This window comes from Thamnophis elegans, chromosome 7 (assembly GCF_009769535.1).
Source record: "Thamnophis elegans isolate rThaEle1 chromosome 7, rThaEle1.pri, whole genome shotgun sequence".
Lineage (NCBI taxonomy): Eukaryota > Metazoa > Chordata > Lepidosauria > Squamata > Colubridae > Thamnophis > Thamnophis elegans.
Window position 1 is genome coordinate 36390374 of NC_045547.1, and position 23108 is coordinate 36413481.

Below are 23108 nucleotides of genomic sequence, written 5' to 3' on the forward strand. Positions count from 1 at the left end.
CCAAGTGGTTTATCCTCTAACTAAGTGAAGGTATTTGCTGCTTCTTCATGACAAAATAATTGGGAGTTAAGAATTATTTTCAATTGCAATGAGCAACTAGTAACCACCAGTTCTGCATATAGTTCACAAAGCTCCATAAGTTCAGTCTATCCAAGCATATAGTGCTGCATTCTGGGACAAATAATGATTAGTTCAAAATTTTATTTTTTTGACAAAAAAGGATAAAGTGGTATTTTCTATGAGGTAAGCATTCTAAGCCTTTAAGACTTGTATATCAGCTTAAACCCAGTGAAATTTGCCATAGCTATATTCCTTAAATGCTGATAAAATGTGATTTTTTATCTTTGCAATGGTACAGTTTATCACTGACGGTCAAATCATTTGTGAGTTAAAATGCTGGGTTTTTATTAGTATTCCTATGTTCTGTGAGCAAATTTCCAGTGTACCTAAAACTTGAAAAATGAGTTTTGTTAATATTGCATTTACCAATCTGATCTAAAGCATATAAGCTACCATTTCAGATGTGTTTCTGCTGTAAAAATTGCAGCTTTATAATGCAGACATATATTTGGAATTAAATTCCAACAGTAAAATGAACTATTGATAGTGTGTGTGTGTGTGTGTGTGTGTGTGTATGTATGTATGTATGTATGTATGTATGTATGTATGTATGTGTGTACGTACATACATACTTCCTCCCATATTTGGGCATACCAGGGGTTGTGGCTATATATAAAGTCACAACCCCTGGTATGCCCAAATATGGGAGGAAGTTCACTACTTCCATTCTCTGTCTATCGGCTCGTCGTAAGAGTCCATCCAGACAGAAACCCAATATTTTTACTGTTGCCTTTGTTATATTTCAAGCTATTTAGCTCTCATCAGCTAGCCATACCCTTACTGGGATTCAAATATATATACACAGCACAGGCTCGATTCCCAGTAAGGGTATGGCTAGCTGATGAGAGCTAAATAGCTTGAAATAGATCTATACTAGTCTCCCTTTATTTATTTATCAGCACAAATATAACACACACACACACACACACACACACATATATATAATTTCAGATGTTTAATTTAATTAAAATAACTGCTAGTGTTGTGGAGTGTGGTCTGAAAAGCATGAGCTTTAGAAGCTCATGGAATGTCAGCTTGAAACATTTAGAATGATTTGTTATGGTTCCCCCAGCATTATACTGTAGGCTGGCTTCCCACTGAAGTCAGAGTGTAGAGTTACTCTACATTCCCAGGCTGCTGTAGAACATTCTAATCCAGTAATCAGTACATAAATAATGTCAAATAATATTTTAAGTAGTATGTTGCCAGAATGTATCAGCACATTCCAACAAACCACATGTAATTCCACAGAATAAGCTTCATAATTGGCTAAATAAAAATACCAACAAAATATATACAAATATATATCACCTACATCAATATTTGTAAACCTTGTCTATCCCTTGTCTATCCCAATATTTGTAAACTTTGTCTATTGTATTTCATGAGAATGAAATACAAACACTATTTAACAATGTAGAATTTTATAATCACTAGCAAAATAAATAATACAAGACTAATAAACTGTTGCATAGTTTCTTCTTAAAAATCTATGTCAAACATACTAAAATATGAAATCTAGATGATTAAGGTTCAAGAATCCTTCAGCTTGGAAATTTAGTGGGTGACTTTTTTTAGTCCCTTATTCAGCCCAATTGGTCTCCTTATTATAGAGAACAAGTAGAGGCAGGGATACTACATAGGACCCTTTTTACATTAAGATGGGTAACATTATATGGGAAAGACTTGGGAGACTGGGCAGAGATGCTACCAAGGGAATCACAAGATAAGAGACAGCATAGCCTGCAACTGGAGAGTGGATGGGAGAAGAGGCTCAGAAGAGACTCTCCCTAGTTTCTTGGGCTATAAAGGAGACCGAGAGAAGGGGGAAGAATTGTATTTTCAGACTTACAAGATTCTTACAATGTAGCTTTAAAATAAAGTAGAATTTGCTCACCTAGTTGTGATTCCTATCTGGTTTACCTCAGAAGGACAAGAGAAAAGTTATTAATTTAACAGATAAATAAGCAAACCTAAATTTTAGTACATCATTTTAGTAACTAGTTTATGGAGTCTGCTTATCTCATTCCCTGATATTTATGATTGGATAGTGATAAAGGATAAATTATAAAAACAATTGTAATCTCTTTTTGCATGATTAATCCAATTTACAAAAATATCTTTAAAAGTTTCATTTGGAAGTATTACTGGCTTTCAAATAATGGAAGTTTCAAGAAGCAGACCTCCCATTTCATGGCCAGTGTGAGGTCAGCATGTATGAACGGATTTATGAGTATTAATTTTAAGATTCTGATGAAGTAAGCCAATGTACAGTTGCTATCTGTGTAAAGGATTGAAAGTTTGCAAAACATCAATTTTTTTATCATTCTGTTATTGTCTGCATTTCAGTGTGGATTATGATGTTTTATGTTATGCAGTAACCTATAAAAATGAACACATGGTAATTTCAATAGATGTAACCAAGTAAAATAGATTGTTTAATCTCACAGTACTGTTCTTAAAATGATAATAAGTATAAATAAATAGGAGCATGAGTTTCTCTTCCCTTTTTACCCACCAAATAATTAGGGGGGGGGGGAATTATCTGCCATTAACTGGTAATAGAGGAGGCTATTGAAAATAAAGAGGTAACTGGGAAGAAATAATTAAACTGGGAAGAAATGAGAGAAACCGTGTTTACACTTCAGCTCTTCCCCTCACTTTCTCTCCATCTAGTTTTGTTCTGTTTCCTTTTTCCTTCCCTTTCTTTCCCCTTCCCAGTGCAATTTCCCCCCTCTCTCCCTACTGTCCCTTATCCCTTTGTCTTTACAGTTTCTGGTGGAAGAAGGAAGGGGAATGTGTAGTGTATACTCGTGAGTTTCTGATTATGACAGTATTAATTTTATAAATGGGACAATTAATTTTAAAGACAATAAATTTGTTGGTTCTGGCCTTACCTATTTTTACAGTGTAGCTTCTGGCAGATACAGTATACTCATACATATATATGCATACGAGTATGACACATAGACAGACACGTTCGCATTGGTGGCAAGAGTGTTCTCCAGGATTGCTTTTAGGCAGAATTGGCAATTCTATGTTGAAAAGCTGGTGGAGCTGGATATTGCACAGAATTGTTAAATTTCTATTTTTTTTCCCATGTACTCTTCATGGGGGAGGGTACATGTAGAATTCAGGAAGAAGTCTTCTTCCTTCCAGGTAAATACAGTATTGTTTGCAAAATTCTGTGTATTCATTATATCCTACACCTAATATCTTCCTACAGATAGCATGTATGATTGACTGAATATTTACATTTGAATGTTCAACTTATTGTAGGTGAGGGAAGAAATCAAGTATGTTGTCTCTACATAGTTTTTTTAATGTATCAGTCATAGAAAATGATAAAACACCACTGATGCGCAAAAAGCAATTAATATAACCTTTTAACAATTAATCAAAGCTACCTTATATTTAAGATTTTCTTTTAAACTTATATTCATATTAATTAGCTTAATCCTGCTGTTTGTTGCTATTCCAGAATTTAGCCTATGAAATAATTCTCACATTGGGACAGGCATTTGAAGTAGCTTATCAACTGGCACTTCAGGCTCGAAAAGGAGGCCATTCTTCAACACTTCCCGAAAGCTTTGATAATAAACCTACCAAGCCAATCCCAAAACCACGTGTTAGCATCCGAAAATCTGTGGTGAGTAAGACCATAATCCATATAGAAGAAACTTGGTATCAGTATGTGATAAATGTTCTTGGCCTGTGTTCGTAGATTTTACTCCAAATATGCATTTACTGTTACTAGCTAAATTTTTAATTTTACAGTTTCAGAAATTTGATATTAAAAGCATTCTTGAAGGTAATTCTAACCATGCTACTGGTAAAGTCTTTAGTAAACAATTGATAATTATATCCAATATAAGATTGTGCCTCTATATCTGCTGTTGCTTGGTTTAATGATCAGTAAGTAAAGTAAAAGAAAGACACTTCAAGCTCAACTCCTGATGATTACATGGACACATCCATGTAGTTTTCTTAACAATCCTTTTGCAATTGTTTCTTTCGGAATGTTCTCTTGATGTTCTATTCTGGCTTGCCACCCAGGTGTTTTAATACAGTAGATCAATACATGCATCTCTCCAGATATTATTGAATTCATGATCCCCATAGCCCTATTTTTTCAGGGTTATTGTGACTGAAGGGGTAAAATGAAGAGGCATGACCAAGCGCATAGATTTGTAATAAACCAAAAAGTATCCACCATCAACCTGTAGATTGGGGAGGAATGCAAAAGAACTGACAGAAAATTACCGTATTTTTCGGAGTATAAGATGCACCGGAGTATAAGACGCACCAAGGTTTTGAAGAGGCAAATTTAAAAAAAAGGTAGGTAGATAGAGGGAGAGAGAGGGAAATACAGTAGGTAGGTAGGGAGAGGGAGAGAGTAGCTAGCTAGCTAGGTAGGTAGATAGAGAGAGAGGGAGAGAAATACAATAGGTAGGTAGGGAGAGAGATAGTAGGTAGGTATATAGATAGAGGGATAGAGAGAGAAATACAGTAGGTAGGTAGGTAGGTAGGTAGAGAGTAGGTAAGTAGGGAGAGAGAGGGAGGGAGAGAAATATAGTAGGGAGAGAGAGTAGGTAGGCAGATATATATAGAGAGAGAAATACAGTAGGTAGGTAGGGAGAGAGAGAGTAAGTAGGTAGGTAGATAGGTAGGTAGGTAGATGTTTCCAGGTGTATTTATCCATGTGCTGGAGAAGGAAATCGCTGACAACCTGCAGCACCTAAGATTTGTTTCTGCTGGCACAGCACTTGATCAATGCAATTCTCATCAATCACTCTAACTAAAGAGCTTTCCAAAAGGGGGGAAAAGTTTTTGCACTCTGCAAACTTCCCCAAAATGGTCTGTTTTTCACAAAAATGGGCCCGTTTTTCACAAATAAAAGGCACGAATAGCCTTGGGGGGGGCTTGCAGAGTGCTCCGGGGGGGGCAAAAACGAGCAAAAACCGGCCTGTTTTTCGTGAAAATGGGCCCGTTTCTTGTCAAAAAAATTGCACGCATAGCCTTATGGAGGCATATAGAGTGCTGCTGGGGGCTAGGGAGGCAAAAACCGGCCCATTTTCTGCTCATTTCTGCTTTCCCCAGCCCCCAGGAGCTCTCTGAAAGCCTCTATAAGGGTATACACAGCCATTTTTTGGGAAGAGGGCAGGACTTCGGGAGGCAAAAAAATGCTGTATTTGTTGTATAAGATGCATGCAGATTTTCAGCCTCTTTTCTGAGGAAAAAAGGTGCGTCTTATACTCAGAAAATACGTTAACTTCCCAAATGGTTATTATAAAAATCAAATTGTCAGCAATTAATGCCTAATACTTATTAGTTGTTAGTATCACTTATACCCATTTGTAATGTATTTATTGTGTATGATATACAATAATAAGTGTTATATCAGTTATAAAAAGATAAAAGTCAAACAAAATGAAAATCAAAACATCTTATAAATAAAATCTGGAGCAGCAGGACATAATATAGTTGGCAGAACTCTGATTGGTGTCTCCACATGTGAAGGTTAAAACTGTACACATGCATGGAGTGGGTTTTCAAGCCCTTTCCAACTCTGCAGGCTTGAAAAACCACTCCTTTCATGTGATTCCCATAACAGCCTGAGTGATGATTCCTAGGTAAACCTGGAGATGCTTATCTGATGAAAAGGCAGCAGGAGGAGGACAGCTATATAATTATTTGATTCAATGTATTAAACAGTCCATGAGTTTGGAAACAAGAATCAAATTCTATCTCCATCGCAAATTTACAGGAGGGTGGGAAAACCCTGCCTCCTTTTAGCAGCCTAGGTATCCCTCTTTTCATCTCAAAATCCAGGAAGAACCAAAATATGTGATACTAAGTTTATTATACGCTTGCTCCAACCAATATTGTGCTGCTTTCAGCCGCAGAAAAAAATAGCCAACATTGAATTTTAAGTATTTGCAAGTTTTCATGAAAACATCTTTATGTTTTGGTAATTTTATGGTTGTTGGAGTTTATTTGAACATATGAAATGTTACATTCCTATGCATACATTACAACCAGCTGAGGAACACTATTCGCTATTCAACTTGTATATGCACCTCCTTCAAATTGCTGGAGATGTATATGCTTGGTGCTCCTGATCGTCTGCTGCTTTTTTGTGATATTGACTAAACAGCTGTACTTTGAATATATTACTTAGAGTAATTTCAAAGTCAAAAGAGAATGCGAGTCTTGCAGTAGAATCTGTTTTTTCAAATCTGTAAGGTTCACATGCTGCATGATGGTGTAAGGTTATACCACCATTTCAGATTTAGTGTAATGTGTTTCATTCCAGCAGCACAATTTTGTGAGTACAGTGAAAATTAACTATCAATGTCCTACTGGATCATCAGTAGGGGAAAAAAAACTATATATGGTACATCCAGGTAATGTGCCATCTTGACAAACTTTAAACATAGTTTTAAAATTCTGTAATTTAAATAGATAAAGCATTCCTGTGTTTATTTGTTTCAAAGCAGATGGATCCCACTGAACAAAAGACTCTTACCAATCTACCATGGATTGTAGAACCAGGACAAGAAGCTAAAAGAGGAATTAATACCAAGTATGAAACCACAATTTTCTGATAATGAACTGTTCATCATTTCTTGTTGTGCCTTGCACTCAAAGCAGTCACAGCACAGCCTTTCCATGATAAGCAACTCTTCAATCTAACAGAGAGGAAGACTGCACTGAGTGGCCTTGAAACTAGCAAAAACATAAATATATATAAATAAATATATATATAAATATAAAGGCTGCTGGTCATTTCTGGTGATTGTTCTTCCTGCAGCGTTGACAGAAGAATGACATGGGATGAAGACTTTTGAAGGAGCCCACAAGAGAGGAGTGGGAGATAGTTTTCGTGCACGCAATTTTCTTAGGACTTTGCCACAGTGCTTTCTTTGATTTCATATTTTAATGTTCTACTTTTACAAAGGTCTCTAACATTAATGCTGCTTAGTAATACAATGTTCAGTTATAGTTGGGTTTCTTATTTGGCAAATATTGAAATAGACCCAGATTATTTAATACAATATTTGAGAAATTATGAAAATCCTATATAATTTTTGTTTTAATATGTTTAAAAAATAATAGCAAGTTATTAATTTCCTTCATTTGTTAGTTGCTGTTTTTTGTAAACTACATGCCATTTAATCATCTGGAGAAAAGAGGTTCTATATAGCAGTGTGTTAAGATTGATAATGGTTTTAAGAAGAGGAATTAATAATGCATGAAATGCACCTTGTATTTAATATTTTTGTGTGACAGAGGAAAAATTATATGAAAAAGTGTGAATATTTATGATAAAGAAAATCATTAATTATGAAGAGAATTTGGATTTAATTTGAAGTTAAACTGCTGCTGTACTGTTTGCAACAGTGGTAACAGTGGTGTCATCTATAAACTGGATGCTTTGTACTTTGGAAGAGTAAATAAAAGCTGCCCAGCAATTGCACTAAGAAAAATGCAACTGTACACAGTTTTTCAAGTTATTATAGCCATGCATTTAAGCTTATCAATGTTTCAAAGATGGTTTTAATCCAACTGGAATTTTTACTAAATTTTCTGTCGCAGCTGATTTTAATGAAAAAGTTAAATTCAAAAGATTTTTTTCCTAAATAAAGTTTAAAAATATCCAAAGTAAATACATTGTTTCCACAAAATAACCTGTTTGAGCACTGGCTTAACATGGAATTTAATGAAATTTGCTTAGTTTTGTTTTTCAAGTATTTTAATTTTTTAATGTCTTCGTGGAGTATTTGTACAATAACATTTATGTATATTTCAGTGGAACTGAATAAATTACAGTAAAAATATTGATCATAGGCAAAAAACAGCATTTTAAATGTATATTCTATCCAGTCAAATTGTGAGTCATTTTGGACATCATTATAGAGATATTTATGAATAGTGTGGTTGACTTCAATGTTTTTTATTATTCTTTCATATCTAACTGAAAATTCAGTTACACTCAATGGAATTTTTAGCAAAATTGATAATGAAACTCGATTTAAAACTGAAAATTGTATATGGTTTAGTTGATCCTAATCATAGCGCTGGATGACAAAAGAACCTTTTAATACAATATACTTGAACCAATTAGTTCCTTGTATATATTTTGCCTATCATTGTTGATATGTATGTAGTAGGCTGATATTAAACACTGAAAATAGTACCCAAAGGAACATTGTATAGGAACAAGCAAATAGTAGCCTCACTGCAACAAATTCTTCTCTGTAAATATGCTTGGGCTTCCAGTTATAAATTTTGTAATTTTGGTCATTATTTATATCCTTCAAAAGCACACAAAATAAATTGAAATTGTACAGTCAGCACTGGCTTTTTCACAATTTAGTAAGGATATTAAACATCAGGCATTCTGAAATGACAAGGAGTATGGAAAAAACAATGGTCTAATGGCCAGTGCAATCTGAAATTCATATTGTCTACATTTAGTGCAATATGATAAAAAAAAGCTAACAGTAAAAGAGGCTTTTGTTTTTAGGAATTTATTTGTTTCAATACAAAGCAATGGAAGGAGAGAAGTTAAAATGGAAGAAGGAATAAAGCTAGAATAGGGGCCTATATGTATTTCTTTGGTTCACTTTTGAAGTAAAGAGTTTATGAAAAAAATATAGATTTGGGAACGTATTTCAAATTCAGGTAGTCCTCAACCTATGACTATTTGTTCAGCACTATTCAAAGTTATAAAAATGGTGGTTACAACTAGTTCTTGGCATTCTAGCTGTCCCAGCATCTGTATGGTCACATGATCATGATCTAGACATTTGGCAATTGGTTTGCACTTATGAACCAAGTTCCAACACCCATAATTGCAAGTGCCTTTTGTGATTTTTCTTGCCAGTTTCCCCACAAACTCAATTGGGAAGCTGACAGGAAAGATTGCCTGTTGCTGGGTTAGTCCTGTGCACTCTTCCCCAGTCCTCCTGCCATGCCAGCCATGGTTGTTTTCAAAAGGAGACTCATAGAATACATGTTGTGTAACCTAGATACGTAAGTAGCAATGAAAGTCTGGGTCACTGTTTTGAGATCCTCCCACTTAGGTAAGTGTTGAGACCATCACAAGGCATAATCAAGGAAGCAAGAATTATACAATAATACATTAAATGTAAGTATTATATAAAGTACAGGATCGTGGAAACATCAATAGAACTTCATTTATTAGCATGCTGGGCAGAATCATTGTAGAAGAATGCTCTAATCCACAATCCTCACAGTTGGTTCAGAAAGATACTGGAGCTGTGGTACTTAAGTCTGACAATAGCCTTAATATGACTCCAGACAGAAACATTCCTTTCATCCAAGTTCCAACAAACGTCATTAACCAGGAGAGCCAATGCTGTTTCAGTCACATACCCATGCTTGAATCCAGATTGAAAATGTGCCAGATAATCTTCCTTCCACAATGCTTTGAAGCTGATTTTCCAGCACCCTCTTACTCTACCAAAAAACAGAAGACTGCAAATTGGCAAGTCTCAAAAATAGAAAAAGGATTTGTAATAACCTATTTCACCAACAGATGCAGGCTATCCTCCAGATCCAGCAAATATACTTTTTCCAGACCATATGAGTCAAGAGGGACAGGAAGCAAGCCCAGAGGTAGCAGATAGCATACTTCAAAATATCCTTTTTACTTCACAGGCTAAAAGAATTCCCAAATATAATGTTTTCTATTTCAGCACTCATCACATCAAATCCTGCCCCTATAGAGTCAAGACACTGGTGGATTTGAATATTATTGGTGAAATGTCATATAAACTAGTTATAATAGCCTGGCAGAGATCTTACATGCTAAGTCCTACAAAAAGAAAGTTGCCAATGGTACAACCCACCAACACAAGGGAGCAGTAGAGATGCTTCACCTCCTTTTTCAGCATGAAGCAGACTCGAACATAAGCCCTGCTTTGTGCTAAATTTGATTCAGTTTTTGTAAATATTGGTGCTCAAGGTATGGCTTCTGCTGCTTCATCCTCCAAAAATCTTATTGAAACCAAGCTACTGTCTGGGATGAACTAAGCACCTCAGGAGAAATTACACTGAGAGCCCAAGTTGCCCTGAATGAGAGTTTACCAGACAATAGAACTCCATCAAAAAACAAGGGACTCAAATCCCAACCTTATGATAGCCAGGATCCCTAGTTTGCCTCTATGGCCCAAGTTAACACACAGATACTCATACTTGTTGCTCAAAAGCGCTGTCCATTTTCTCCACTACCTCACCCCTCTTGGGGCCTGTTACTAATGAATACCAGCTTAATATCCAAATCTTTCACTGCAGGTAAGGACCACTCTTCTACGACCTTCTTCCACTCACAAATCTACAGTCCAATCCCTGAGAACTTTGTCTATTGCCACAGGCCTTTTCTGACCCTCTTAATGTCAGGGCATTGTGTTTAGATCAAGTTGCCAAATTACTTTTGACAAGTTGATACTCCACATGGTACAGGAAATGTACCTACCTGTTCTTCAAGACATATTTTAGTAGCCTTTGGGTTCCATTCATAAACAAGCTAAAAAGAGAGACAACTAGAAATCTGGCAGGAGTTTCTAATCTGCCTATCAGCACAACAATTACGAGTCCCCCCTCTTCACTTTACATGTTGTTATTTGCATTTGTGCACATATGCACTCCAAGAGAACAACTTAATTATCAATTTTGTATTCTGTATGTACATAATCAACTGTCTCTGAATTAGTATTAAAGGACAATTTATTTGAAAATATGTCATCTAGTGATGTCAACAAGAACATTTTAGTAGGTAAGTTTTATTTAAATATTCATAGACACAAACTAAAAGAAATACAGGCTGGAAAAGAAATCAATTATACTTTATTTTTAAAAGGAAACAAGAAAATACAAAATAATCTTAATCATACATTATCTTTAAAAGTGAAATATTCTTCCCAATACATTTTTGTAGGTTTAATACAATTAGCTGTCAGTGACATTTTAGTCTGATTCAAAATGGAATATGTTAAGCCAACATCCAAACTTTATCTTTAGAAAATTCTATTGTGTTTTTAAGCAAAGGACAAGACTGCAATATGTGCTCTTATATTATTATCTTTCAAACAGGACAATATCAGTAGGCATTTTATGCCACGGATATTTTCAATTATTCACATTGTGTATCAAGACACCACCTGTCAATCCAAAGGATCAAGACAAGATTACAATAGTAAAAAAAATCTAAAACAAAATCTTGGAGTGGCAAATGTGCTTATGATTTAGAAACATTTGCTGTTAGATCAATGACTGCATTATCACATATTGCTCTTTTTGGTGATCAAAGTATAGTGTAATTATATTCAGTGCAACTTCCAAGAGCAAAATATATTAAAGAACGAAAATTGCATTTTCATTATGATCAACCACATATTTTTAAAAAGGTGCTGATTTGGAAGAAATTACAAATGTACTATGTATAGTAAAAAAAATCACAGTTTCATGAAAGTTAGAAAAAAATTAGGAAAGGATTCACCTGGCTCAAAATACTATAAATATAAAAGTGATTACAATTTAAATTTATTCCATAATCTGTAGCACATAAAGAATGCCTAGATTATCCAGTGTCACACATGTTTTGAAATCGGGGGACACATGCAGTGATTTGAGATTTGTTCCATTTGTGTAGAAAGTTTGTAAGGATTGACTACTGGTAGTATCCACATTCCACCACTAAAAGGAAAAGAAAATATATTTATAATTAAGAAAAATAAAAATAACAATAACCTATAAATATGCCACAACCAAACTGTGGCATACTTTTCTTGCTGTACTACACATTTGAAAAAAATACAGTATTCATAAGACTCAAATTTCAGAACACAAGGATTCATATTACCTATACAAATATAGATTTCAAAATCTTCCCTAAATCAGGATTATTTTCTTGAAATTTACTTCCTATATTAATTACTCAGATCTCGTAACCGTGAGCCTTAGGCAAGGTACACAAGTACTTCTAAATTGTCATCAAATTATAATCTATGGGATAGAATGGGCAAATTGTAGAGTTATTGCATAAACTTCTAAATTAAAGATACATACACAAGAGAGATTTTTTTTCCTAATTCAATCATATAGTTCAAAGAGATAATTTTTAACGACCCCCCCAAAAGAGTGTGAATTATATAATAATTCTAAAAATTGCACTTTTTACAAAATTTTATTGAATTTACCTTGATGTATCCTCCAGAAGAAACAAGCACTTTACCATCAGGAGAAAAATGAAGGCCTGTCACCCAGCCTCCATATGCTGATCCTCCTTCATTTGTTGTGGCAGAAAAATATAAGTGACGTAGTTTACCTGTTGATATACTCCAAACCTGTAATACAAATGCAGTAAAATATTGCATACAGTTTTCAGTTTTTGTAAGCTATCTTAGAGAAAGCAACTAAATGATGGTGTTGAAATAGGAATAAAAAATAAATCCTGCTACAAATGTTTCTGGAATTCATAAGACACAATATCTTGTAGATTAGTCATCTTGCAAAACCTCCATAACTTCCTAAATGTATTATTTTATGAAGCTAAGTAGACCATTCTTCCTTTTAAATTAGTAAGAATCAATGGACTTCCTTTGATCTTAAAATGCAAACAACTTTGAAACCAGAGAGCCAGTTTGGTCTAAAAAACAGGCAACAATGAGTTCTAGTCCTGCCTTATGCATGGAAGCCATTTGGATGACTTCAGGCCAGTCACTCTGTCAGATCATCTCATCTCAGTTATGTTGGAAAAATAGGAAGAGGGAGGAATAGTAAGTATGTTCACTGTCTGTAATTATTTATAAAAATAATAAAGGCGGAATTTAAAAAAATCTAAAACAGTATTAGGTTTCATGCAATGCCTGATATTAATGTATAAACCTGTGAGATTAGAAGTTGGAAGTGTTGTTTTGCAGCACTTCTTTTCATTCCTGAGCCCAGTGGTTCCAAATGGTTCCAAATGGAAACCAGGGGAGTAATTAAATCCTGTCATCCTGTATTTTTGGGCTGTGTGTGTGTGTAGATGGACACTGGACTTCTTGCTTATTCTTATGTTATTTAATGTCTATATAAAACCACTGGCAGTGATCATTTGTCAGTTCAGGATGAGAAATCATCAGTACACTGATAATACGCTATAATACATTTCATCCTGGCTAGGCAGGGAATAGAGTGGATGATGTAGCTCAGTATCTAGACAGTGAAAGAACAGATGGCAAAAAACAGGTTGAGACTGAATCCCAGCAAGATGGGGATGCTATTTCTTCAGAAACTGTTAGGCCTGCCATCATCCCTTGCATTTGCTGTGAATGGGATCAGGCTGGTCTTGCAGGCATTTTGGTGTTGTGACAGAACAAATAAAGTAAAAAGGGTCTGTTGCTCATGTCACATGATCTCTCAAATGTACATACTTTGAAAAGTGCAGACTATAAAACTGACCTGGGAGAAAATATTAATAAGCAGTCAAGACTTGGACAAGACGTTTCTCAGATGGAAAAAGAAGTGAAAAGGGGCTGATATGCTGGCAAAAAGATGAAAATCAGTTCCTCTTGGAATGAGAATTGTTGACGTTTTGAGGAGGAAAAGAAAATGTTAGAGAACCAAGATGGAAACATACCAGAGTGTCTCAGGAGATGACAACTGAGTGAGAGGCAACCAATGGAATATTCTTAATGACTGACTCTGCAGTGGACGTAATGGCAACAGACCAGAATGAAATTATTCTGCTAATCTTAGAGATTACTAGTCAAATATAATACTCCTGCTTATCTCTAAGGAGTTTAGAGCTAGATATATATCCACATGCATTCAAGAAGCCATTCTGAGTTTAGAAAAGGCTTTAGCTTACATAATTAGCTCATACACATTTGGCCAAACTGGTAATAAATCAGGTTCTTGCTTCAGATGATATGTTCACAGTAGAAAAAATGCATTTTTGCACAGCTCAAAACAAAACTGAACTTTCCTGTAAATGTTGATGATAAAAGATGTGTGAAAGAAATACAGAGAGAGAAAAAAATCACGTAGTAGTACTGTATACTTCTACATTTATATGTTCTACAGGAGCAGCAGTTGGGAGTTTGTTAGCTAGCTTTGGTTTATCTGCTAGCAGCAATAGATAGACTACTGGCAGTGACTCATGCCATCACTACCTTGAGACTACATTATTACAGTGCTTAACTACTGCTGCTCTGAAGACTACCTGAAAACTACAGTTGCTACTCAAGGCAGAGCTGGCCTGCAGAGCTACTTTAATGATACAAACTCTGTCTTGTTGAAGGAAGACAAGGGAGAATTCTGCAAGTTTTTTTAAGAAAGATTATTTAAGGGCCATGAGGATCTCGTACTGAGAAAGCCTGTCTCTAGCTTCCACCCACTCTCTTAGCTATCTTAGTTCTATAAGAGGTAAACACATTCTGTATTCCTAACATTTTTTGTTAACAGAAAAAATCCTTGAAATCCCTCTTTACCTCTTTAATGTTGTTGCTTTGAAGTGATAGCAAAACCACCCAAAACTCATCAATATAAAAAAAAACCTATCAATCCATAGCAATTATATTATGCCAAATATTAAATAAATAATGAAAAATAAAATACCCTTATTTCTCCATGGTCATCTCCTGTGGCCAATAATTCATTATTAAGAGAGAATGTACAGCATCTCACACAACCTTTGTGGCCAATCAAAGTATGAAGAGCTGATGAACTTTTGAAGCTCCATATCTGAAGATTTAAAATATTAAAATATTACATTAAGCAAAATGTTTAATTTATATATGAACATGATCATACAAATAATGCTTACATCTCATTCACTCAGATACCAAAACTGGTATCTGAACTTCATAGATAATTTAGGGTACAATGAAAACTATAAGTGTAGAAATGTGATCAGAACAGAATGAACTAAAAAGAATATTTGTAAGAGCTGGATGTAGTTCTCCAAGGCCTAATTTTGCCAAATACATCTTTGATGGCATGCATGAATGAACAGCAGCAATCAGATTTCCTAAAAAACAGTCTGTGCAAATTTAAATTTACTTCAAACGTATTTTCTCACATAGGGGCCAGGAACATAGAATGTGTAGGCAGATCTCAAATTCTCCTTTAACAATCTGATGCAGTACCTTAACAGGAATGGTGTTATGGGGTTATTCTCCTGATGCAGAAGAATAACAGGAACAACTGCATCTTGTCTAAAGAGACATTTACAACGATCAATGCTAATTTGCAGTATTAGGCCATAGGTACATTTAAGTTCTGATTCATATAAATGAAAGAAAAGCCAATGTGCAACTCTTTCACTGAAATCAATATACAGTAATAAAGAACTACTTATCACTTTAAGGGAAGAAATGGTGAATTGAAATTGGCTCTTTCTCAACTGAAAGCAGAGCTGATGACTGTGGTGAAATGAAATGCCAGCAAGTGGACTGGCTCTTTGGGATTCCTCTTTGGACAAAGAGAGGTTGGGATTGTTCTCAAGTGTCTCAGACAGCTACCCCTCTTGAGAAGACCTCCAGACAGCAGTCCCCTGTGGTTTAGAACGCTGGGAGATGAGGGAACACCATCTTTGCCCAAATTGCAGTCGGCACAGGGTTTGCACACTTCCCTTTCTAATCCCATTTGGAAATTGCTTATTAATTGCTTTTTGGAATGACGTTTTATAGCATTGGTGAATCTCCTTTGATACTTCCAAAAAGAAGTTAAATACAGGTTTAAGGACTTTAAATAATTCTTGCTTTGGAATAAACAGCAAAAGGATGTTTAGAATATTAATTTTGGAGATTTATAAATGGACTAAGGATCCATAAGGATTTGAATATGATTTTAAAATTAATTATATCAATTCTTCCTTTTTTTAAAAAAATGACAGGATGGAACTTTGGACACTAGAGGGAACCTGGAGGAACTAAAAATTACAATTAAAGAACACTTACATTTGACTGAATGACACAGAAAGGAGCAAAATACTTTAACATTGGATATATTGAGGGATATTTGTGAACAATGGAACCAGAAGTTAATTTTAAGATTGTCTACATCATAGACATTGTCTTTAAAGATGTCATGGAGGAGGAACAGATTTCACCAGAAAAGACAGACTGATCTGAAAGCAGATTTAAAAATTTCAGAGTGATATGGAAAAATATGTTAAATTGGATCTACAAATGACACTGCATAGTGTCGAAAAAAACCTGATTCCTCCTTACATGGCTGAGGTTCAGATACACCTGAAACTATTTATAACTCTTGATGTATAAATAAATAAGTAGTGATTTAATTATATAGCTGTTCTTTTCTTTTAATAAATATCAAACACTCACTACTAACCTTGGCAGTTTTGTCAGCAGAGGTAGTGGAAAATATAGTGGCATCAGGTGAAACAGCACAAGAAAGAACAGCATCTTCATGGCAAGTAAGATCTTTTTCTAGTTCTCCAGTAAGTATATTCCAGACCTGAGAAATATAGTAAAATACACCAGTGATGAATGCTGGTTGTATGTGATTGGTAAGCAAGACAGACAGATGCTTATGCAAAAGGAAGAGGACCCTGAATTTAAGTTGATTCCTTTCCCAAAATGGAAGGGTATGTCTTCATGAATGAATCAAATGAAATGTTCAGCTCCGGATAAAACAAATCCTGAAGATCTCAACTTTCACAAATAAATATTGGGACATATGTCTATACTAGCTGGATACCCATGCTCTGCTACGAAACTATGTGATTAGGCTTGATAAATCGACACTTCCAGCTTGAAAATTAATGAGTAGTGAAGATCGGCCTCTCCTGTCCCCTTCACTCCCTCAGGCTTGCCCCATTGATCCTCTACTATCCCCTTCTCTGCTCTAGTCTTACCCCACAGAAGCCTCTCCTCTCCCTCAGGCTGGCCCCATTGATCCTCTCCTATCCCCTTCTCTCCCTCAGGCTTGTCCCACAGAGGCCTCTCTTATTTTATCCTGTTCTCTCCCTCAGGCTGGCCCTATTGTCTAAACTGCCAGCCCACAGGCCGGATGAGTCACACGCTGGCCACACCCACGTCAAAGTGGCAGTTGGAACAGAATTCTTTTCAGGTGGGGAGGGGAGTAGAATGTCCAACTCCTTAGCATCAGAGCATGCTAATCTATATATATAAATACTGTATAAGAAATACCAATTATCTGATTGTCATTTTGAAAAACCCTTTCTTACCAAGCACCTAGAAGCCAATTTTCAAGTTTGTAAGCTTTACAGTTCTGGAGATTTTGTAATGAGTGAGTGGATTTGGCTTTTATATATAGAGATGTGTATTCATGTACACATACACACCCAAACTTATAAAAACTTACTTTCTCAGTAATCACATTCCCAAAAAAAAGCAGGATTATGGTGTGTAGGTATAGTGATTAACAATTACCTGTAAATCAGGTATCTCATTTATAAAATTAATGGATTCACAAATGCATATACAGATAGTCCTCCACTTACAACAGTTTATTTAATGACCACTTGAAGTTCCAAAAGTACTGAAAAAAGTTTTTTCACACAACTATTACAGCATCACCATGATCACCGTGACCCGTCAAAACCGCGGAGGACAAAATTGCGCTCGACGAAAGCGCGCATTTGACGTCATCACAGCGCGACGAAAAAAATTAAAAATTGAAATAAAATTAAAATTAAAGCAAGCCTATTCACATAAAGGTAAGGGTTAGGTTTAAGTTTAGGGTTAGGTTAAGGGTTAGGTTTAGAGCGTTAGGGTTACGTTTAGCGTTAGGTTAAGGGTTACGTTTAGGGTTAGATTTAGGGTTAGGTTAAGGGTTAGGTTTGGGGAGGTTAGGGTAAAGTTTTCGCTTTATTTTTACATTTTTCGATCACAGCGCGATGTTTTCGTCGCGCTGTGATGACGTCAAATGCGCGCTTTCGTCGAGCGCGATTTTGTCCTCCGCGGTTTTGTGGTGGAACCCATGATCACGTGATCAAAATTCAGATGACTGACAAATTATTCATATTTATGATGGTTGCAGTGCCCAGGATCATGTGACCATCCTTTTGTGAACTTCTGACAAGAAAAGTCAATGGGGAAGCCAGATTCACTTAACAACTAAGTTATTAACTAATGATTGCAGTGATTCACTTAACAACTGTAGCAAAGAATGATTGTAAAATGGGACAAAATTCACTTAGCAACAGAAAATTTTGGCTCAATTGTGATCATAAGTAGAGGACTACCTGTATTGACCATTTGCTCGTATATACATAAATTAGTTTCATAGATAGAAAAAAAACATGACACATATATATTCATTCTTATGTTCAGTAGGAATGGAAAAGGAAGAGGGGGAGGAGGAAGAAGAAGAGAATGAACAATAAAGGGGAGAAGAAAGAGAAACACAATCTATTAAAAACTAAAAGAATAGAAAGAATTTAAAAACAGGGCCATCATAAAATGAAACAGCTTTTCTTCCTATTTATCCCTCTTTTAGCCTGATAAAATGGCTGCTTATGGACATTCATCAAGCAAAATCTGATGACTTTATTATTTGTAAACCAAATACAGTACATATTTAATTTACAGGGACTAATCTAAAATAATGAGTAAATTGCTTTTATTTACTTTAGCTGTTCCATCAAATGACCATGAAAGAAGTCTTGATTGCTTCAGAAGATGAAAGTTCTTGACTGGTTCTTTATGTCCTTTCAGAATAACGTATTTCTCTGACTTCCAATTCCATACCTAAAAAATTTAAACATGTATGTAAATAAAGATATCTTATGTGTTTAAAAGAATGCCATTAATTATGTTGAATATAAAATATTTTTTACTTGCAAAATATCCGAAGACATTTGTGAAAATTAGTTAATCTTCCTACATTGGTCTAGTGGTTAAGACACCAAACTGGAAAGTGGAGACTATGAATTCCAGTCCTGCCTTAGCCATGAAAGCCAGCTGGATGATCTTGGGCCAGTCACTCTCTCTCAGCTCAACTCATCTTACAGGATTTGTTGTTGTGGGGAAAATATTAGGAGGAAGGTCTACTGCATATGTTCGCTGTCTAGAATTAGTTATAAAAATAACTCTAGACAGAGAATTCTAGACAAAAAGAATAAAGGCAGGATACAAATAAATAAATAAAAACAAAATACAACTTGGGTGGCACCATGGGAATACCGTATTTATCGGCGTATAACACGCAGTTTTAAAACTAAAATTGCAAGCTTAAACCCTGCCTGCGTGTTATACGCCGATACTGCGTGTTATACGCCGGGTCCCAAACTGCCCAGCGACTGGCGGCGGCGGCAGTAGCAGCAGCGGCTTGTCTCGGCTCGGCTCCTACACCAGAGCGGGCAAGTCTCCGCAAGGGGGAGAGCCAGTGAGCCAAGACGGCTCAAACAGAGCCTTTTTCTGCTTTGCTCCAGCTCCGAAGAGGAAGAAGGGGGGAGAAAAAGAAGGAAAAGAAAAGGAACGCACCAACAAACGAACGCCAAGAGATCCCGCGAACAGGACTGAGAATTGCAAAAAGAAGACGGAAGCCGCGCTTTTTGGGCAGTTCGTTGGCCCTGGTGTGTGGCAAGAGGGTGGAAAAGGCAGGCGGGCGCCGCCTTCTCGTCGTCGTCTTCTTCCTTTCCTCAGTCACCGCCTGCCAGGCAGTTCAGAAGTGGGGGAGGGGGAGGGAGGGAGGGTGGCTGTGTGTGGCCCCCCCCTCCTCCTCCTTCCTTCCTTTAAACGCCCACTCCTGATGGGTGAAAAGGCAACTTGAAGTTCAGTGCAATTAACTTCGCCGGCGCCTGGGAAGCTGAAGGTGTCGCCCAGCCTCGCCCGCCCTCTCGCCGCTCTCTCATGAGTAAGTTAATCTTCTTATTTCTCTTCCCCCCCCCCCCCTCCCCATCCCGCCTTCGTTTTAGGTATGCTGCACCGACTGGTCACTCCTGTTTAACACCTACTTTTAAGTGTTTTAGGAACTTGTTACGGACAGTCCATTTTGGTCGGCGACTGACAAAGCGTGGAAATCCGATGGGGGCGGGGATGTGGATTCCTCTAATATTTGTTCTGAGCTATCGGGATTGTCTCTTAAGAGGAATCCTAGCCGCCTTTTTCTTTATTTCCAGTAAAGGGAAACTCTACTACAGTAGCTTGGTCTGGTGGAAAGCGGCTTGCAGACGCGCAAACACCTGTTTCGCGCTCCCTCGCCTTGCCGCCGCCTCCCAAGCCAATAAGTTTGCGGGCGAGGTCCTTGGCAAGTTTGCTTGGCTTCGGCGTTCACTCTAACTCAGAAGTTTGGCTCAGTTCATAAGTTTCAAGCCCGGTGCCTCCGGGGACGGAGGACGAGGGGGGGGGGGGAGCGCGGGCGAGGGAGAGAGAGGTCCCTGCAGGATGCTTGCGGGAGGGAGGAAAAATAGTACGGGGAGGAGTGGGACAGTGAAGGCGGGGGGGGGCGTCAACTTGGCGACGCACTTCGTTCAGCCACCGCATCGTGAAAGTGAGGGAGTTTTAAAAGATTTCCATCTCGGCGGTTTGTATGACTGGGAGAAAAGGTGTATCATGCAATATCGGGCAGATATCAATTTGGGATGTCTGTTGGTAGAAACGGGCTGGGGCTTTGCGGCTGGGGAACAGAGAAGGGGTGCATTTGGTCTGCCACTGACCTCCAGAAGGCGGCTCCTCATACAGGTGTATCTCCCTCTCTCCGCGTGAGGTCCTCCTTTCGCTCTCACGGTCCTGCCTCTTTTTTGCAGGAGGGGGAGCCCGGTGGTCTCCCAGGAATTAAAAGGAAATGCAGTTTCCTTTTGATGCTAAACTGTAGCAAAGCTGGTGCTGGGAGATCACTGAAGGGGCAGCTGGATCGCTTGCCTCTGTGGAAATGTTTCTGCAAAGTTACTCGGTATGCGGGCCCTTCTTTTTCGGCGGCGTTTGACCACGTGGAAATAGAACTGTTGCTGACATACATTATTAAATCGTATCGGTTGTGTTATCTAGAGTCTGTGCCAAAGTTTGGCGTGCTTGTCAAAGCTTCTTACATTTTTGTCCCTCTCTGAAAAGCTTTGGCAACTTTTGAGATCCGTCTCTGAAAAGCTTTGGCAATAACAGCCAATATGCCTGACTTAAAATGTCTATTTTAGTGAAGAAGCCCTTTGCCTTATTGAAAGCTGCGATTAATAGCTTTTGTGTATTGACATATTATTTTAAGATAACTCTTTTATTCAACCTTGCTTTATTTTATATGCAAAGGATTAAAAACATCTAGAATATAAGAGTGGAGAACTGGGACCTCTACTACTATGCGTTTTTGAAGGATCTAATTTAGAAGCCATTCTTTATATTTTCATAATATTATTTAGGTCTGGTATATTTATATACTTCTGCTCCAGACTGCTGCAGAAATTAGCAAAGAGGCTTACATTTTTGACAAATGTGCAGACAAGAATATCATTAATTGATTTTTTTAATCTTAACAACCTAAGCATCTGTTACAAAACAAATTTAATATATTTACTCTGTTTTTCTTACTTTGTTAAGAAAGGTTATACTATAGGTAAAATTTCAATTTTAGTTGGTAAAAGGAATTGATCGGATATTTCACTGTTCTTCAGGAGTGTTTACAGAAGTCACCAGATATGGAAGACTTAATTTCAGCACTCTACTAAATAAAAAAGAAAGGAATCAATATTAACATAACTCAGAAGCACAGTATACCTCACTAAGTTTAGACATAGTATAAATTTCGCTTTCTATATGTCTGCCAAAATTCACATGAGTTGGAAGACATCATGACAAAGATATAAAGCAAACATGTAAGAAAATATTTTGGAGTACCCTGTAAATATATTTAGTACTTTGCACCTTATGAAGTAATTTACAGAAATCAATGGCTTATAAATGATAAGATCTCAAAAGATATTTGCTTTATATATCCTAATAAAAACTAGAATAAAAAGCAATACAATATATCTGTAATATTGTTTTTTCTTTTCTTTCTTGAAAATTAAATTATGTAACAGTTATATGTATTGAAGAAGGCATGAAGCTTTGGATTAAAAATGTGTGGGGGAAGCGCCCAGGTGCTTTGTTAAAGAAGCCATGCTTATTGGTATTGGACGCATTTAGATCTCATCTTACAGAAACAACAAAGGCGGAGTTTCAAAAGTTCAAAACTGATATAGCAGTTATTCCAGGCGGACTGACCTCACAATTACAGCCATTAGATGTTTGCATTAACAAGCCCTTCAAAGCTTTTATGCGTGAAGAGTGGAATAAATACATGTGTGATGAAACTCAACATGAAGTTACAAATTCTGGGCGAATGAAAAGACCTAGCATTTCAAAAGTGTGTCAGTGGGTGAAAACATCATGGGACGCAGTCAAAGAAGATATTGTTATCAACTCTTTTAAGAAATGTGGCATAAGCAATGCTTTGGATGGGGAAGAAGACGAACTGATCTATGAAGACAGTGAAAGCAGTGAAAGCAGTGCTCAGTTTGATTTTGAGGATACAAGTGAAGATGAGGAAGAGTTTTTTGGTTTTCCAAAAAGCAGTGATTCTGATTAAGTTTTTTTGCTCAAAGAGGTGTTTTTTCATTTCATATTTGCCTTTTAAGAGGAGTTAATGTTATAATTCATGTTCTAATGTTATAAATTTTAATCCAACATTAAGTTCCGAGCTTCCAAGTCATTTATTTTTAATGAAAAAAAATTTTACTCAAATTTTTGTGTTAAAATGGGGGGTGCGTGTTATACGCCGGTGCGTGTTATACGCCGATAAATACGGTAATTCTATTCTCTTGAGGAATATTTATCATGTGTGATAAATAGCATATATTCATTCCTGACATACTTTACAATGGACAAATTCTTTTGCCTAATGAAATACTGCAAAATATTAAAATGCAATGTTTATTTTATTATGAGTAAATTATTACTAGAATGCTCAAAATGTTTTGGTTAAAAAAAGTACATGGATAAGATAATATGAAT

General features: G+C 36.5%; 2 protein-coding genes across 17 annotated transcripts in view; one reads left to right on the plus strand and one right to left on the minus strand.

The window, feature by feature from the left end:
- Positions 1-6728, plus strand: part of ANKS1B (ankyrin repeat and sterile alpha motif domain containing 1B) — a 303824-nt gene extending 297096 nt beyond the window's left edge. For 9 of the 16 annotated variants that reach the window (XM_032221361.1, XM_032221357.1, XM_032221360.1 and 6 more), the window contains 2 exons: positions 3602-3769; positions 6618-6728. In XM_032221361.1, coding sequence (XP_032077252.1) covers positions 3602-3769; positions 6618-6728 — 279 coding nt within the window. The remainder of the gene's footprint in view (positions 1-3601; positions 3770-6617) is intronic. The other 7 variants (XM_032221359.1, XM_032221367.1, XM_032221368.1 and 4 more) reach the window with 1 other exon arrangement.
- A 4245-nt stretch (positions 6729-10973) lies between these two features.
- APAF1 (apoptotic peptidase activating factor 1) overlaps positions 10974-23108 on the minus strand; it is a 64427-nt gene continuing 52292 nt past the window's right edge. The window contains exons 23-27 of the mRNA XM_032221219.1: positions 18753-18872; positions 16489-16614; positions 14752-14877; positions 12348-12494; positions 10974-11844 (exon numbers count right to left, since the gene is read on the minus strand). Of these exons, the coding sequence (XP_032077110.1) occupies positions 11692-11844; positions 12348-12494; positions 14752-14877; positions 16489-16614; positions 18753-18872 (672 nt within the window). The 3' untranslated portion in view covers positions 10974-11691. The remainder of the gene's footprint in view (positions 11845-12347; positions 12495-14751; positions 14878-16488; positions 16615-18752; positions 18873-23108) is intronic.